Here is a 19895-nt window from a genome sequence, read left to right as displayed (position 1 = left end):
GCAAATAATGATCATGCTGCAACTTCACCTAACAAAGTATATTAGTACAAATTTGTTTCATAGTTTACAAAGTCAAAAATGAATCACATTTCAGGCAGACGGGGTGGGGGGGGGGGTAAACACTTGTTATAAGCACATGTTTATTTCCTGCGTAATTGCAACATTCTGGATCTCCTGGCACCAAGCAATGAAAAGTTTTACATAAAGTGAATTTGTGAATTCAATGCATAGGGTGCTCTTTTACATTCCACAGGTTCTTTGAACCAATGAGCGTCACTGACTTTAAGCGACGCTCTGGAGTTGGGATCACTATAAAGGGCTATGCTATTAGCTAGAGGGTCAGAAGTGATTGACACCTTTGTAAAACAATAGAAGGGGCTCAAACAAAAACAAATCCAGCCCCAGTATCAGCCCCACTCACTAAAGGACACATTGCTAAAGGAGAAAAAATATCTTCAGACTGAATTTTTTTTTGGAGCTAAAAACTGTGGAAGTTTTTTTTACACAACCTGAACCCTCAGCACTTGCTCAAAAAGTCAAAATACATTTCTGCACCATACCCCACGTAACCATTCCTGCTACTCCAAAGCAGCCATCAAGTTTTTAAAAGGCTTTAATCCACACTTAATTAAAAAATAGTAAAGCATATGCTTTCCTTAGAACCTGAATATTTAAATAATGTGATTTTAATGCTGTTCTTAATCTATTAAATTAAAGTGGATTGATAATCAACAGTGTAGTACACACATTTGCATGTTTGGATCTACACCTATTATAAAAGCAACAGAAAAGTTGATGTCACATAGCATTCTTTTCTCTGGCTAAAATGCAAATAAGTACATAAGTTGTTAAACTACAATGAACATGCAGCTAGCACCAGATTTCAGATTCCCACATATGAATAAATATAAATGAAGCCGTATTAGAATTATATAATTATATAATGCAGTACTGAGATCTAGATTCAGTAATTTCATGACTTGGGTAGTGTACTACATAGGGAGTACTGAGTGATTTAGGATTAACACCTGTGTTTATCTCATGCGTCATGATGTTTTGAAACCTCACCTTAAGTGCTACTACAGCTGCCCTACTGGATTGGCATGATAATGCAGCCGTTTTTGTATTCGTCTGGATGGGGATTTTTCAAAACCGCACAGAGGAAAATCTGTTTAAAAATAAACAGATAAGTGCGGATGGGGCCCAAAGCTTTGCTACACCTGATACCCGTTTCAGGGCTGTTTCTGCAGGTGTCATGACTTTGACTCCAGAAGTGGCCGATCAGGAGAACGATGCTGTGAAGTCTAACTAGGACTGGTTGACCTACCCATAAGCGCTGAGCACATGTCCTTTGACCGGTTTATCTTTCTTTTTATAACTTAGAATTTCTAAATTCATGAAATCATTCATGTGAATGCTAGTATTAAACAGACATATCTCCTATTTGTGTGAAATTGCCATCGGCAGGGATTTCTCCGGCATTAACATATTAAAACACACAGAACTTCATCAGTTATGACACAACTGATCAGGTAATGGCTGGCTATAACAGAAATCCATTGTAGTGACAGAAAACTTTAACCCAAATAAATAAAATTACTTTAGGGAAGTCTGTTTAAAACCAGAATGGTGTAGAAATGTGCAGATTTAGTCATTTAGTAAAAAGGTTTCATTAAAAAATGCATTCTAACCAGAATCGCAAACTTGCCACCTCATTTTTGTTTATTTTTAAACCCTGACTAATTGAAAGTTGAAAAATGACAGATAAGGGTGAATTGCAGCTCTACTGTGCAGAAATTGAATGTACGTGAGATTATCTTTCTATAGGCTACTTCCTCAGCTTGAGCCAAGTAAGTAATTTTGAGGAGAGATTGCATCAAACAGAAAAGTCATTACAATGACTATTCAGGAAAAAAGAAACATGGGCTATATTAGTCAAAAAGCATTTAATATACTGATCTCGGCTCTAATAAGCTGTCTGCCTTTTGAAATCATAAATTAGCCTTCTACACATTTTGTCTTGGGAAAATAACATGACTGATGTTTGGGTAACTATACAAAGTAAAAAAAAAAATGTTCACAATGTTGTGACCAGAAAGTCTCTGCAGAAAGCTTAATTACATGCATTGCGGAACCTGTTGGGGAAAGATACTGCAACAACAGACTAACAAGAAGCCCAGAATTCAAACATAAGTTTGGGGACACTAGCATGTGTAATAATAATAGAAAAAATATTGACTGACACATTTCTCCTGAAGCCACAGAATATTCATTATCCTGTTTCCAACATTACTCGTTAAGGATTTGCTCCATCAGTATAGAACCCCCTGTAACAAGGTCATCCTTCATCCTTGTTACAACATCCATCTCATACAGCCTATCAGATAAACAGAGCTCAAAAAGGTCTATGTGTAATTGTATGTCCATCAAACACCAAGGCAATGACAATAACAATCTGTAAAAGCGTACCTATTTGCATTTATGCCATTATACTACTATGGCATTTTCAGCCGTATACCAAAAGTACCTGCAAAAGTGTTTCAACATTTTTTAATTTGGGAATAAACAAAGCAGAACGGGTATTAATTGTATTCTAATTTTAAAGCTTGAACTATTGTAAGAGGCCAAACGTTTTACGTTGTCTGAGGTATAACAGATCAGACCTTTTAACTTAAGCACATCCACCCCCTACCCATTATTTCTAACATAACACCTGACAAGCCTCTGCTTATATCGTTTTTTATTTTATTAGTAGGATTGTTGGCAGTGCTTTAAAATGGTCAGGCTACAGCACATCTTGTTTTCATACACACTGTAAATTATACAGAACTGATTCCCTAATTCAATAAATATTCAAAGAGTCAGAGAATTCTCAGAGAATGAGGGTCTTGTACTTTATCCCAATCACCTGAAGTTCACCAAGGGAAGCTAAACCAACAGCTACTTTAAATAAACCATTATCCATAACCCAGTTAACACCAAACTCAAACAGTAATTTCATATGCACATAAATCTCCACTTTATTTCTACCTTGGACAGCCTAAATGAATCAAGGTTGTTCTCAATGTCATAGTAAATGGGTAATCATAATGCTTCAATGAAGTTGTAATGTACTAAATGCACAATCATTAAGAAACTGACATCAAGACCAATCTGCTGGCACTACAATATGAACAGCACCCACCTTGTCCTGAAGTTAGCTGGATGGGGGTGTCCATCATACAGCGATAAAAAATCATATTCCTCTTCCACCGCAAATGACTGAAAGACTATTTGAATGCGGTTGCCTTCCTCCACTACAATAACCCATGTACAGTTCGCCCCGTTGGGATATCCATACGGAAAACCGGGGCTTTCAATGGTCCCATTTCTCCCTTTTAACGTCCCTCCACATGTATATATGAAACCTGCAACAGAGAGAAAAAATAGAAACAAAGCATTAACAATCACATGAATATTAAGAAAAAAACTGCCAAGAGTACTCGGTAGTATTCAGTAAGAACGAAGAGTTAAAAAGGAATGTTCAGAAATGTATTTGCCTTAAAAATGGTTAAACAACTGAACAGGATATCACTAAAATTACCATTAATTTAAGCTGCAGCCATACCATTCTTTCTCCATGTAAACACATGAGAACACATGTAACACATTAAATTAATATTCAATAAACTTAAACAAGCTGCGTTGTTTTGACATGTTTTTTTAGACTTCTGGAACAAAGTGTACATAAACCACAATGATCCAACGAGCTTCAGCCTGTCATGTATTTGTCCACATGGATTTGAACAAGTTTTAGATGCAAAGAATCTCATGGAACTGACTTGTAATTCACTTATTTACATAGACACTCCCTCATGGTAAGGAAATGCATCTCAAGGGGTGTTATTCCTCACATAGCCACTGCTTTTTAAAACTGCAGGACAACACCTATCCTGTTGTCCTATTAAATTGCTCTCTCTTCTCACTTTTATTTCTTTCAAAACACTTTATACCACTTACCAAAAACATGTTTTCATAAAAAGTATTACCTCTATATTTTTATTTTAGAATACTTTTATGTAAGGAATGCAGAGTTGACAAAAAAGGCAACAAAAACATGCCAAAATTAAGACTTTGCCTTGTGCCCCCCAACTGCCCCCGGAACAGAGGACAAACCAGAGGTGCGCATATTTCCGTGATAAGACTCAAAGGTGATACTTGGAGGTTTTGGATGGATAATGGGCGGTAATCAGTCTGGAAAGTGTGAGAACCACTGCTTTAGATGAGAATGGAAACAGATTATATGAAAAACAAATTTAATAACAGATACTTAACTCACACTTAGTGAAGATCTACACTGCATCCCATATGTAGACATCAAAACATTTTATTTTTTGCCTCTGCACAACACCATGGAGATAAGTGCATTCAATCACCATTATTTAAACCACAGACACCATTAAATGGTTCACAACTCTAAAATGCCTTGCCTTTCAGTCCATCAGCGAGGTGAAAAAAGGGTCCAATTTAAATACCACAACATTTATTGCTCATATTTGGCTGAAGTTGTATTGAGACAGAAAAAGACTAGTCCATTATAACTGAACTGCAGAATATTAGAATCATTGACCACTTTGCAGGACTATTGACTAGGCATAAAAGCCCTCCCTCCAGTATGCTGAATTAGCATTGCCACGTCTGTTTATGAAGACAGTCTGATTGCAGGGACATATACTAGTCTATTAAAGACCAATAACACTATTTAAAGTAATATTGAGGAGAGAGTATTGATTGAGTTGTCAGAGCCTACATTGCCTTAGCTGTTGTATCTTGTCTTAGCCATGATAAGTATTCTATACAAATCTGCAAAGGGTACAGTTATACATTTACTCATCCATAAACATCAAAACCAGAATCATCATTCATTGTCTGTAACTACTTAAGGTTGTTGTCCTCAGAGCCACAGAGGGAGAGTTGTGCTAACCGAAGTCCATGATGCTTGGTGGTCATGTGACTCATGCAGGCTCCAAATTGTTCCAGAAAGCTGTAGGTGGCCAATTTAAATGCATAGAGTCAGAGAGAGAAATTGCACGTTTTTGGTCATTAGTCTTCAATAAATGCATTGTTTACAGCACACCAACATGTGTATGTAGTTACAAATGCTTAAAAGAAAAGAAATAAAAACTATTCCAGGATTACTATGAATATCTGACATTACTTGCCTCGTGTGTACATTGTATACTATATCATCTCAGTTACAGGCATATGCCTGTTGTTGACTGCGTTAAAAATGTTTAAATAATATTTTTTTTATAACAGTTGACTCAACTCTCTCCCTATACGGCTCTGGTTGTCTTGCCCTCAAGCCTGTTTCTGACCTACATGCAGTAACGTCCTCGTTTCACTGTTTGCTCAACCATAGTTACCTTACTTTTCAGAAGACTGTAGGAGGTCCATAGCAACGTGCGTTTGGGAGAGTCTACTAAATTCGTCTGAGGCTGTGAGCTCGCTTCGGAAATTCTTGAACGCAACCGTGACGTCACTGGTGGACAACAGCTGAACAACGCCGCGGTAAAACACCGTTATGACTGACTGTTATGACAGTATCTAGCTAAATAACCAACATTATTCATGACAATAGCCTAGCAATAAGCTAAACTCAAATTTAGAGGCACCGTTATTCTTGTAAATGTGATCGAAGTCGAACTCGAATTCATCCGACTCTATAAACCTCCGTAATGCAGCTACGTAGCCGAGTATAATCTGAGCCACCGAGTTTAGCGAGTCAAGCTAACGTTAACTAACACCAACTAAAACAGGCGAAGTGAGTGTCCTTACCCTGTTTACCTCCATGTTACAGAGGCTCTTGAACACCTTTCGTTGGTGTCCTTACATGCCCATATTGTTGGAAAAGCGCCAGTGAAATGAGCTACAGATAACGGAGTGAGCGGATGGTCCTTTCCAAAGTGCCCGTTTAAAGTTGACAGATTTAGTCCATTTTCTGGATATTTTGGGATCTTTGGGCCATTTGTGCACAGATGTCCCACTGTACATTGAATGATTGCAGCCAAAAACAGCACACCTTTTTGTCATTTTGCATTAAATTAAGTGCGACTTCTAGAGTTGTTGTCCACCGTCTACGTCATAGACAAGACGCCTATTAGAGTTTCCCAACACCACTGGGGGGGGGGACCAACGGTCTTTTAAACTTTATTCCTTGAATTAGTAAGAAATAACATGTTTTCTGACTATCAATAAACACAAGTTAGGAACTCAAATTCCACTGTATTTATTTGTTTGACACTTTCATATAGCTGGTGCTTAGCCTTTAAATGGTAATTAAAAAATGAAAACAGAATGTGCGCCTTGCCTCCTGTCCCTTAAAATGTTGGAACATTTAATTCAAACAAGCTAACTGCAGCTTTGTCAAAAATCAGGTGTTCATATGGTCCAAATAGGAAAATGTGTAGAGTTATAAAAAATGAGTGGCATTCATGATCCAAAGTGAATATATTATATCAGGATTTTGGTAACTAAAACCAAGTTAGATTTTATTAATTTACATTAACCTTCATGCAAATGTTTTATATCCCAAGTTTTTTCACAAAACTTATAGACACTAAATTTTCTTGTTTTAAAACTAGTTTTAGCCAAAGATGAACTTAGTTTTAAACAAATTCAAAGCTCTTAATGCCCCTTTGATTGTTATTTTATTATTAATATTATTTTTAACTAATGTTAGCAAACACTTAGCTAATGTAAGCTAACGGGCATTAGAAAAGTCTGCCTTTATTTATGTCTAATTATTAATTAAAGCCATGTTACATTACCTGGCTCAGAACTCTTCCAAATTAATAAAGCTTCCACAAATGCCAAGGTCACTTAAACAGAGGAGCCCTGCACTAATCTCATATGCAAATTAATCACTACAAAGCATGGGTTTGATGGAAGTGTATGGCATCAAAATAGGTTGTAAAGTTCTGAGAACCAAAAAAAATGAATCCATAACCAATAAATGATATTTTGTAATTGAGAAAACTGTCATTAATATTGAGAGTTACAAAAACTGGTTTGTAAACAGAATATTGAACATGGGTTCAATATATTTCCTTTTCATTACTGTAGGCTTTGTTAGAAATATTGCAAAATTCCAGTAGTTTGTTTTACATTCCTTTTACTAAGGCACTAAGACTTTTAGCTTCAACAAATGCCAGTGTCACTCAAACAGAGCAGCTCTGCATAAAGAAGCAGAGGGAACGTTGAGTGGGTAGAGCCAAGTAGTTCAAGTCAAGTCTATCTAGAAGTCAAAGCAAGTTATTTTGAAGCATATCAGCAAACCATGTGAATGCTGTTTTCTGTGTTGACTTTAAACATTCAAAACAAATTAAGTGCGAATGCTGAAGTACTTAAGTGCCTCCCCAACAGCAATGAAGAACCTTCTAATCAAAAGCCATTTTTACCAGAACAAACCCCAGGACATTAATGAGTTACATTCATAGTTAATGTTAATGCATGGTATCATTCCCACATCAAGCCCTTGAACTTGGTTTCATGAATGGGCAATAGTTTCTTCATCTCTGAACCTTGCATAAAAATGTACTAATGCGTTTTTACTGTCAAAGAGTGTTACTTGAGTGTAAAAACCAATGTGTCACACCAATGTTCTGCGTTGCTAATTATGCTGCATCACTAGTGTAGAGAAGCAGCCATTCACACTGGAAGGATTGATTTTTACCACTTCTCTCTAGACTCATGAGTTTTCACTTGATACTAAACAAAAACACACAGAAGTTAAACTAAATCCTCACAAAAACTCGGAGGCTTGCTGGGATACAGACATCTGTGAGTTATTCAATAATATATCAGTCTATATTTACACAGGTCTTGTGCAAGTAAATTGGCAGATCGACTTTACCCGCATATCAACATAGGCTTACATTCACACCTGGGCAAAAAAGGCATGATCTAAATCAGGGGTGGGCAACCTTATCCACAAAGGCCCTGTGTGGCTGCTGGTTTTTGTTCAAACCAATCAGGAGGTCACATGATCAGTTGTTTTACTAAAGTGAAATCAGGTGTGCTCTGGCCTGAATATTAAAATCTAGCAGCCACACCAGCCTTTTGTGGGGGATTGTCCAACCCTGATAATGTTTGTAACAGCTTGGACATGTCCAATAAGGATTCCAGAGACATTTGTGTGGTTTCAGACCCAGTCAACACAGTATGTAGGCACTTACACCCTTTCCCGAATTACAAAATCAAATCACATGCCTACAGCAAATATACAGAGACACATTGAAAGAGCAGGTGTAAACAGTTATTCATCTCACTACCCACTTATGATCAGATCATTCAAAACAGCTTTTAATACCAAGTGTGTAGGGCATTGTGTATCTGTGAATAATAACACCTGAATTACAGTTCATAGTATTTTGTTGAAATGTGCCCTGAAGATAAATAATTCTTTAAAAATGTCCTGCCAAAGACACCGCTGATGAGTGTCCAGATGGCCAGTACACTCTTACATAATTTGGACATCCCTGACTATTCTCTTCGTCATTGGGAAACAGTGAGTCATTTCTAACAGGGCTTCCTCGCATTCAATGGGATTCAATGAGATACTGAATGAAAGAAATCACAGTTGTATAATTAAAGCCATCTTCAATTAGGAGCTACTGTGGAAATGAGAAATCCTCATTACACACTTGGCTATTCTGATCTGTAGTACTGACGGCATATGATATTGAATACTTACAAATCCTTATAGAAATTATGCTCTACTTAAGATAGTCAGAGCAGAATCCATTTGAAGGACTCCAAGTCAATTTCATGATTGTACAAATTGTCACTGGCACTGTATACTGTACACTGTATTTTCAGGGGGAAAATGATTTGGCATAGGATTTTGTTTGAAAACGGCTGTAGACCTGGAGTCGCAGGCTACAGTACCATATATTAGTATTTTCTGGCTGTTGGTAAGTAACACACTCAAGTGGTAATTTATTACTGCATTAGGAGAGGAATAGATCTGGGTGCCATCTCAAGTGAAACTCCATTTCAGAGACTACTCTTGTTCTCGTTCCTGGTAACCCAGGTGCAGAGTCAAGATTCAGCAAAATGCTTCGACTAATAAATCAGTTCAGCAAGCTTCATCAGTTAGAACTACAAGAGAAATTTGTACCCAGCAACACTGAAAGTCTGTTTAGATTTAGTTTTCTAGGACGGTGGAACAATCAATATGTGTATTTTTAGGACTTATGTGTCAAATATATTGGGTTTGATTTGAAGATTTTTTGCGTTTTACTGTATATGCATATCTCAGTTACGTACAGGGTGAACAGTGTTGTCACACTTCCTAGGAAGTAAAATCCATTGCAAATTCAAAAAAGATCACAGTTGCACACGTGAAAAAACCTTCATGTTTGGTGTAACATTCCATGCATTCCGTGCACTCTATTTTCTGTATGATATCAAACACGCAGTCTCCTCCAGTGAAGTGGCAAGACTCATGATGGGAACTACTTGTTCTACACTTCCAAAGCCCCCAACCAGACTCATCTTTAGCCTTTAGGAAATTTCAACTGGAATGTTCCCACAAGTTGGATTTCCTACTCAGAAAATCAGCCCTGTGTACAAAATGGCTCCCTATTCACTGTTCCCTGTATTATTCACTATATAGTGCACTAATATAGGGAACTGGATTCAGGAGGGTGGTGAATGATTTTGAACACTTCCTCTTGTGTATTTTCACCAAATAATGCAGTGGATTATGGGTAATCTGATATATGCTACTGTACATGGGTTGTACACTACTTTTTTGCTGTGGGATTGTTTGAGTGCACTGAAAATTGTCCACTAAAATGGCGGAACCCCCAAATAGTGCACTGTATAGTGAATAGTGCACCGTTTCTGACACAGCGCAGGAGAACCTCACTAAGGTCAGAATCCAAGTTGGTTGCCGGCAAACGGTGTGTAAAAGCAATAATACCATACAGTTTATTGTCATCCATTTGTGCCCATGGTGTTTGGATTAGCAAAATATTGAATAATGCACAGTTATCCACTCGTATCACTCTCAATACTAATTTGAGTATAATAAGCTAAAAATCATAAACTGGGCCATAAAAATTAGTGTATATGTTTAACAGGTGTGGGTTTATATGTGATTTTCAGCCTATAAATGCTGCATAAACTACTACTTGACTGCTAATAGCACCCTCTTGTGGGGAACACCAACAGAAGCAAATATTTAACATTAGGATTTTATTTATTTATTTATTTATTTATTTATTTTTATTAAATATTTTGTAGATACTTTATAATTTTGTACAGAGCCCTACTGCCCTTCATGACAAAGTTAACAAGCAATTGTTAAGAATAATAAGCAAACAATTTAATAATCCATTGGAATGACTAAATAATGCTCAGGACCAAGTTAATAAGTCAGGGGAATGAGTTATTTAATGTGTGGCAATGAGATATTTAGACAATTCACTCCCATTGCTCATTCCTAAATATCCCTCCCAAGTCTTAATGCGTTTTTCCCCATGCCTTATTACACACTGTCCACACACTATTTAAGTCATTTGCATCCTTTAATTCTATTATCAAGTCAATGTCACCAGCAGGGCTCTGCAGAATTGTTCCATCTGCTCAGAGGAGAAGGCCAAGCACTGGATTCAATCATAAACTTTATTGACTAGTATGTTGAGTTGCAGCAAGATCACAGTAAAAGGTAAAGTCTGTTGCATTGCCCCACAGACATATAGATGTTTAGAATGTTTAGAATGTTTAGGATAGTAGCGGTTTTTCATATCATTCCTACTAATGGATAGTGTATGCAGTTAAACACGTATGCTTTTTGTAAGTGCACACTCATCATTCCCAGTTTACATTTGTCTGGTTCGTTCTTACTCTCTGTAGATCCCATGTTCTGTAAAAACCCAAATGTTTACTTTTGCTGGATGATTGATGTCATCATGCAGACTTAAATCATCAAAGCTCATTTTTCTGTTTTGTGCACAGGCCCTAATTTGCATTAGGTATGCGAGTGTGTTTTTGTGTGCTGTTTAACAGATTCGTTCAGCGAGCGGCGTACACTTTGGGCGTGTGTACGATCTGCTGCCTGCCACTCCTTATCGCTCAGATGCTCAAACGTGATTCGCTGTGAAGGCTGACGGCACTCCAGGCCCTAATTGCACTGCAAGCTGCCATGGCAGATTAGCGCCTATGTGGTGTGAAACGAGAACACGGCATCTCAAATACGCAATCCTACACCACCAATACACATCGAAAAGGCTGGTAATCTGGAGGTAGAGAGAAATACAAGGAAACTCTGGTTCCACCTATTATGATGTGTGCAGGTTTAACATGGAGATCTAGTTATATTTCACCATGGAATAAAAAATGAAGCATGCACAACAATAAGAGGCTTGTTGAAGCACTGATAGAGGTTAGTCAGTTAGACACATGTATGCAGACATATGCTGACAGGAGTGGGGGACGTTAACATGTCTCAGTCTGAAGGGGGAGTGAGAAAGAAAGGCAAACCAGATTGAACATGACAACTCTCAGACACTGCTGTACAGATGTGAGCTGAGCCCATCATACCAACGAACTCTTTCAGGAAAGTCACTGCCAGACATAAATCCAAGACCAATAAAATGGTAGCTCTTTATACAATGGTTCTTTGTAAATGAGGCATGAGTGAGGTGAAAGGTTCATAGACAAGTCTTATATTTTGTGAATTTAACTAATTAAAGGTTGACGACTTTTTGACCCACTTTCTGTTGGGCACACACGGCTTGTACAATCTCCACTGAAAAGCATGGAAAGAAATGAGGTGCTCTGGAGCAATTACACATGAGTTTATCATCACGATATCAGATGCAATTGTTGCCTAGAATTGTATAAAGCCCCCAGGCACTGAGCTGTGGAGCAGTGCCACTTCATTCTCTGGAGTAATGGAGCTCCAACAATCCTTTCGGGACAAGTTAGAGCACTGTGTGTCATTTAATACTAATCAGCCAACATCAGAACACAACATCACTAATGCCCTTGTGACTGAACAGCCTCACCGATATGTCCCAACATAGTCTAAAGCCTTCAGAGAAGGGTAGAGATTGTTACTGCTTTAACGTGAGGCAAACTACTATTTATACACTGGATTTCAATACAAATGTTGGACAAGGATCTTCAAACATTTAGCATTTAGCAAACTTTTAGCATTCACATGTCTAAAGCATCGACTTTGTGTTATCTACCACCGCGTCGCTCTGGCAGTCCTTCTATTTCTTCTCAGCTTTAGGTTACCGCAAGGCAATGACCTGAAGGTAGCTATTATTTGTAAAACATTATATCGCACTTGGGGCTCCAGGGTGCCATAATGCAAAGTACTGCGCTATGCTAAGAATAGCAGTAAAAGCAATGCGGGTTAACAAGGTAAGCAAATGGCAACCACTGAGGGTAAGCATTGTTGTGATGAGGAAATAAGGCATGGACATTGCAATTGATTGCGATGGGGCACCAGAGAGAGAGAACACTGAGATAAATGACCGTCTTGTTCCCACCCTAACCTCAGCAATGCGATTAATGCAGAGATTTAGCATCTTCTGCCCACTAGCCTGGCTAAGCTGGCATAGCTAGTGCACCCAGAATCCACAGATAAAACACACACAGCCATAATGAACAATCAGCCTAATTAAGATTTACTATTTATCTCCCACAAACCCTTAAGGAGGTAATTAACTGAGGAGAAGAGGAGTGATGTTACAGCATTAGATTTGTGGACTTAAGATACCTACACGAGCTCAGTAGAACAAAGAAGTGACTCACAGAGATCTATTAAGATTTTAATGATTTTTTTTTCTTATTTAAGGTGATCATCAGCATAGTAGGGAAGGTTTCGCTTCTGCACGTTATTGTAGGTATGGGTTTCTACTGGAATGTTTAATATAAAACACACCTACGTCAGAACAGGAGCTGCTAAAATATACCTCTGTGAATCACTGAAGAACTGGGAAGAGGATAATCTACTTAAAGGGTGTTAAACATGGAAAATGATGTGGAATATAAACACCATTTTTAAAATTATAAAGGTATACTTCACTTTTTATTAGTAGTGTGTGGAGCCTGAATTAATATAAACATATTCATATCACCAGTCCAGAAATAATAGCAGATGGATGGCAAAATCTATTAATGTTAATCCCTTTTATGTGAGTTGAATGTGTTTCAGTCATGTTCCAGTGAAAGGGTGAAGTCTCCCTATGTCCGAGGTTGTGAAGTAAGAGTTTTAGTTGTTAATTAACTTTTAGGTTTAATTTAGCTTTAGTCTTAGTTTAGTGGGATATTTTTAATGTCACCTGCAACACAAGGCAGTAATTCAGAACAGAGTTCATTTACATAGGCTACTCTTAAAGCCACAGAATCAAAAATATAAAAAAATAAAATAAAATAATAATAATGAAAGAAACATGTCAGATCTCGTACTTAAAAAACGGATCTGTTCAAAAGCTAGAATTTGCAAAGAAGAGCCAGTGAACCTTCAGAGAATGAAACCTTTCTGAAGTGGGCATGTTTTGTGCAGAAGTTGCAGTATAAAAAGGTGCCTAAAACTAAGGTTTGTGCTGAGATGTGTTTTTTTTCCTGAATAACATTATTTCAGGAAGTGCTAGTATTACTTTTTTTTTTTTTGCTGCTAGTCTAATTTTAGTCATTGGAATGCCCATCAGTGACTGCACTCCAAGAAATGTGGGACCCTACTGTTTGTCAACAATCTTTGTCTTGTTAATAAGCCAAACAGGCCAAATCTTTAATGCCAGCAATTAGAGCGAGGCTGTTTGTGTTATTTGAGCTCCAACACCCGCTGCAGATGAACAGCAAGTTTATTCTCTCTCAAGGCCAAGAGCCATGCCTCAGCACTGCCTGAGTGCTGTCTTATTCTTCCCTCTCTCCATCTGCCTTTCTGTCCTTCTGCTGCTACAGTTGCAAATACAGTGATTAATTACAATTAAATAATTATGTTTAATGGACCACAAAACTGCACATCGCTCTTCCACCCGCAACTACACACACTTCTACACGCCTTCTTTCTATTTTCCACTAATATTTCTTCAAAAACATAAACACACAAACACACACACACATATTTTAAGTGTTTTTCTGCAGTCCTTACCATCGGAAAATGTCAATAGATATGACTTTTTCAAAAGGAGCTGATTTAGAAAATGTCTGCAACAAAGCAGTATACAATGAGAAGCACGTTCTCTACAGATTATAAATGACAACAGAAGAATCACTCCAGAATCAACCATCAGTCAGATAGGATCAGACTTTGTGACTACTACATCAGTCTTTCACTGTTTTGCTTTTTTCTTTTTCAAAATTGTCCCTTGAACCCCTGTTTTCTACAGAGCAGTGTTTGCTGTTGCAAATGTTTAGACGCATATGTAACATGAAGAGAAGACACGAAAGACCGATGTAGCTTCTTTCATATATATATATATTACAATATCAATTAAAAATTTGCTTCAGTTATGTTGACATGTAATTAGTGTTTACACTACAAATGTTGCAACAGGTAGTGTCGCAGTCACACAGCTCCAGGGGCCTGGAGGCTGTGGGTTCAATTCCCGCTCCGGGTGACTGTCTGTGAGGAGTTGGTGTGTTCTCCCCGTGTCTGCGTGGGTTTCCTCCGGGTGCTCCGGTTTCCTCCCACAGTCCAAAAACACACGTTGCAGGTGGATTGACGACTCGAAAGTGTCCGTAGGTGTGAGTGTGTGAGTGAATGTGTGTGTGTCTGTGTTGCCCTGTGAAGGACTGGCGCCCCCTCCAGGGTGTATTCCCCCCTTGCGCCCAATGATTCCAGGTAGGCTCTGGACCCCCGCGACCCTAAATTGGATAAGCGGTTACAGATAATGGATGGATGGATGGACTACAAATGTTTGGAGAACATTCTCTGCCCAATTTAATTACCAATACTGAAGGTCATTAAAATGATAGTGAATATCATAATTTTGATTGTAATGCACCTCCAACCCCAAATTTAGCAAAGTCAGGTCCAAAAAAGTATTTCACAGTTTTATTATTGAAACAGCCCTTATGCCTCTGAGGCTGTTTAAAGATGATTAGAGATTTTGAAATTGGACATTAGCTTTGGCTTATTACTTTTACCAACAAACTATAACCTCTTTACTCTTAATTTAATTCTTTTTTTTTATTGTTTCTTTAGACACTGTAAAGCACTTTGAATCGCTCTTGTGTATAAAAGGTGTTCTTTAAATAAAGTTTCCTCTATTCCCTTAACTTCCATTCAAAATTAATTAAGAAACAATTAAGATTATTTTGGAGATTTTATGCAATCAGCCATGTTAATGAATAATGTTTATGTTTGGCTCAGTTTCTCAGACCTAGATTAAGCCTATGATAAGATATTGTTATGGTAAATGTCCTTTGGCATTGGCCTTAGTTCAAGCATAACGTCAAGTTCAGGCCATATTCAGGAAACTTGACTTTGGTCATTTTAAATGGAACAATTCTGATTTCTGAACTGACCACAGGGACCATACATAGACCATAAAAACTACAATAACATGATTATTCACACTTACACTAACCTATAAATAAAAAATATACAGTACATTTCACGTACATTGTACAAAATAAAGCCACTTGCAACTCACATGAAACAATCTCAACCAAACTCATCTCCAGCAGGTAGAGGAGAAAACATATCTGTGATTTCTCCTGTGATTATTTCCCTGTGAGGAGCTGTGAACTCATTTGGGGAACTGATGAATGCAAGCTTTGTAATATACTCTCCCAGATAAAGTCATTTACCTTCTGACATCTTCTTCTTACATCTTTCTTCACATGTTGATAGACACTGTAAACTGCTCCTGCTCTTTTTTTTCTGTTTGTCACTTAATGTCTCTTACCAAAACCTTTATTCCAGACTGATATTGAGAAGCCTCGTGCTACCCTTCATTTCTCTCTACAAAAGACAAGGTTAATAATATTGTAAAACCAATGCCATCTCAAACTGTATAGTTTGAACCCTTTGTGACTGAACTTAAATCAGAGACAAATATGGGCTGTGCATATTCAAAAAGAGGTCCTGGTTATAACACTCCTTATGTATTTAAACTGAATGAATGGGGCTGAAGTACTGTGGACAATATCAGGTGGATATTTAAGCATGTTAATGTGTGTGACATCACAGGAAGAGTACATTCAAAATAGGCTGTTTCCTTGTATGGGCTCAGTGTTTACATACAGCATAATCTTAATATACAGCACTATAAGGTGTCTGGAATATAGAAAGCAGTGTTAAAAAGAAAACAAATATGAACAGATTTTTATAATCTATAATAGTGCAGCACCAGTTGATTACTATACTCAAGTGCTTCATTGAGACTTCATTGTTCTATGAACCAAAGTCTGTTTTGCTGGGCCAGCCTAGAAGAGGCATTTTCACTTATTGACTGACTGACTGACTGTCTTCTAATGTTGAAATGCACGTGTGTGTAGGAACTGTTAGTTTAGCCGTATTTCACATTCCAGAAGTAAATTTGGAACTGTTTGGAGTGTTTCCAATGACATATACTGGTTCACGAAACAGAAAAAATTGTTCCCAGCTGGAACGAAAGAAGATTAGGTTCTTCAGCATGAACCATGGCTGAATAATAGGAAATAAGACAGGAACACGCTCCGTTTGTGTGTGTTTCTGGGGCTGTGTTTGGAGTGACACCATGTGCATTGGCCAGAGCCTCGACTCGGCGTTGGTTTGTCCACAAGTTCAGCAGGACGGCTCAGAATTCGGAAACATTTTCACACATATTATATCTCACAGAGAGAGGAGGACTGCTGAATTTGTCTTATTTTACATGTGTGTGTGTGTCTTTGCCTGAAATACTGTAAAGGGAAGTGGTGGAGAGACATTTTGTGGCGTTAGTATATTTATAAAGCTCCATATTGCTGCACACAGCCTCATTAAGCGTCACGTGCTTTAACCTTTTACATTGAATAAATAAGTAATTCTTAAAATCAACAAAATGTTCTTGGTCTTCTTTGTTCTTTGGTGGTAGATCATCTAATATTTGTTTTTAAATGAAATGAACAAGAAAAACTCTAATGACGGTGTTATATTTTATGAACACAACTTTGCTCAATTTTTCATTTCTGCATTTGTTACCTGTCCTCCTTTTCTGGGCTTTCCTGTTTTTGAGATGGCAGAAACACCTCTGTGACAATAACTATATGGCTAATGGCGGTCCGGCAAAACTAGGCTTCCCTAGTTTTCTTGTTTTTAAAAGAAACTGAGAAAAAAAATCAGTTTTCCATGTTGTCTTTTGTGGATCTAACTAAGGCCTGACAGGTTTACCTGAATGGAGAATTGTTGTCTATTTCTAGGACTCCATTTCAGGTCTTCCTTTTGGCAGAGCTGATTAATTGTAACATTTCGTATGGCACCTGCCTCCCCCATGCTGTGTGTGGATGCTGACACTCCGCAGACGTGCGTGTGTGTGGAGCTCTGGAGGCTGGACGTGTGAGCAGAGAGCTGAGACGGCACTCCTCTCTCACTCCTCCTGCCCCTCTGCCACGTTCAGCTGGCACAGACACCTGTCTCGTTTTTACCTTGGCACGTGGCCGCCCACCTCCAATCTCTCTCTCTCTCTCTCTCTCTCTCTCTCTCTTTGTATTCCATGAGCTCTGCCGTCTGCCACCCAGTATTTACAACAAAGACTCGTCACCGTTTCCACACAACTTTCTTACTTACTGCTGACAAAGCAGCTGAGTAATCTGGCAACACATTCTCCCAGAAAAAAAATAGATCCATTTTTAACCAAGCATACACTCACAGGAGTATTGACGTGAGCCTTTCACCTATTCTTCCTTCTCTCTCTCTCTCTCTCTCTCTCTCTCTCTCTCTCTCTCTCTCTCTCTCTCTCTCTCACTCTCACTCTCTCTCCCCTGGCTTTTGGAGACTTCCATCAATACCTACAGTCACTCCGGATAAGGGAATTGCTTAAGTGAGTGAATGGATTCATACAATGAAAAATGTTTTTGCACAGAAGCTGAACCGTCACCACTGCAGGTGACAACATATCTCAGTTCTCAGCTTTTAAGCCCTAAGACAATCTCCAAAATCTCTCCGATATTGAACGCTTAACGCAAGCCCTTGTGCACTGGTCCCTAAGTCACGCGCCAAGCAAATGAGGAAAGAGTGAACAGTACTCTGTGTCATACTTTTCCCCCACTAGCTTTACATGCTGGTGAGCCTAAGCCATTTGAAACCTACCTGAAACAAAATGTAATTTCATTCCTTCACTGTCTGTAAACGCTAATCCAGTTCAAGGTCGCCGTGGGTCCGGAACCTACCTGGAATCACTGGGCGCAAGGCAGGAAAACACCTTTGAGGGGGCACCAGTCCTTAGCAGGGCGACACATACTCACACATTCACTCACACCTACAGAGAGTTTTGAGTCGCCAGTCCACCTACAAATGTGTGTTTCTGGACCATGGGAGCACCCAGAGGAAACCCTCACAGACACGGGGAGAACACACCAGACTCCTCACAGACAGTCACCCGGGGCAGGACTCGAACCCACAACCCCCAGGTCCCGGGAACTGTGTGACTGCGGCACTACCTGCTGCACCCAAATGTAATTTCAATGTAAAAAATAAATAAATAAATGTTAAATAAATATAACCCTGTAGCTGACCTGAGAGTGACCATTCTGCCAGGTAGAGGAGGAAAATTCTTTTAATGCCCCCACCTCCCAACCACCCTCCACTGTTTCTGGAAGCAAGCTGATTGTGTCTCAATTGGTCATGAGCCTCTTTATTAGCCACTGTCTACCACACAGCTGTCTAAGCAGTCAGCATTCTAACTGATGTTCAGCTTTATAGGACACTCTTGTTAGACAGCAATGACATCACCTTCATTCACTCTACTGCATGCAACCAGCATTGACTCTCCTCAGCTCAACTACAAACCCAGCTCTCATAATCACCTCAGATTTTAGCACCACAGATTCTTCTCTGGTACTTTTCGTTGTCTTTATAATCATTTTTGGAACAGAGACATAGACGGGAGTACAATTGCCTCAGTCAGACACCAAAACAAAATCCAATTATATTTGCAGCTCTTAAACAGTTCCCCCTGTACACTACAGGGAAAAAAACAACATAGTAACTCAAAGTAATTTTGATTGTAATTTATAAGTTAAACAACAGCTGCAAGAAACAATAAAATGTTTAAAAATGACCAATATATATTTAAGTATATAATATATACATTTGTGAATCAAGTGTTATAAAAGATTTACCCACAGATAGTAAACTAAATGACGCTGTTAATGTGCTGATAATTGGTTAGATTCATTATCTAGCTGGCCATGACAGCTGTCTGAAAAGCTGCTTGTGCCACCACTTGTTCTGCTTTGTTTGTCAGCGCTACTGTGATCTACATAGTTAGTAAATTCATTTTCTCCTGTCTTGACATAATGATACAAAGACACAAGCTCAGGCTAAGTAAAACACTACATATGATTTTATACAGCTAAATTGATATGCTAATTCACCTCATGCCTTAGTGGAAAGTCTCCGGACCCACCGCTACCCTGAACAGTTACAGGTTTGAGTGTTATGCTTTCTTTTAATTGCATTATGTAATGTTTTAGGGTAGGTTAATATTATTGAGATTACGTATCTCTTTGATGAATGAGCCCGGGCCATCAAGACACATAGAGACTACGTTACACATGCATCTAGCAGCCTGGAACTAGCTCCGTGAAAGTTTCATCATGTAAAGCCTAGCATAGGCAATGAAAAAGACCCAGAGTATTATGCCTTATAAGCCCCTTCCAGCAGGAGTCTGTTAATAAAACAATAAATCAATACAATCATCTTT

At 38.5% G+C, this 19895-nt stretch overlaps 1 protein-coding gene across 3 annotated transcripts in view; it reads right to left on the bottom strand.

Annotated features, from left to right (window-relative positions):
• Positions 1-19895, bottom strand: part of csmd3b (CUB and Sushi multiple domains 3b) — a 484418-nt gene that overhangs the window by 399068 nt on the left and 65455 nt on the right. For all 3 annotated transcript variants that reach the window (XM_066675840.1, XM_066675838.1, XM_066675839.1), the window contains exon 2: positions 3185-3407. In XM_066675840.1, the coding sequence (XP_066531937.1) occupies positions 3185-3407 (223 nt within the window). The remainder of the gene's footprint in view (positions 1-3184; positions 3408-19895) is intronic.

Source organism: Hoplias malabaricus, chromosome 6 (genome assembly GCF_029633855.1).
Source record: "Hoplias malabaricus isolate fHopMal1 chromosome 6, fHopMal1.hap1, whole genome shotgun sequence".
NCBI lineage: Eukaryota > Metazoa > Chordata > Actinopteri > Characiformes > Erythrinidae > Hoplias > Hoplias malabaricus.
Note: the sequence above shows the minus strand (reverse complement) of the source record. Positions and strands in the feature narration are given on the sequence as shown.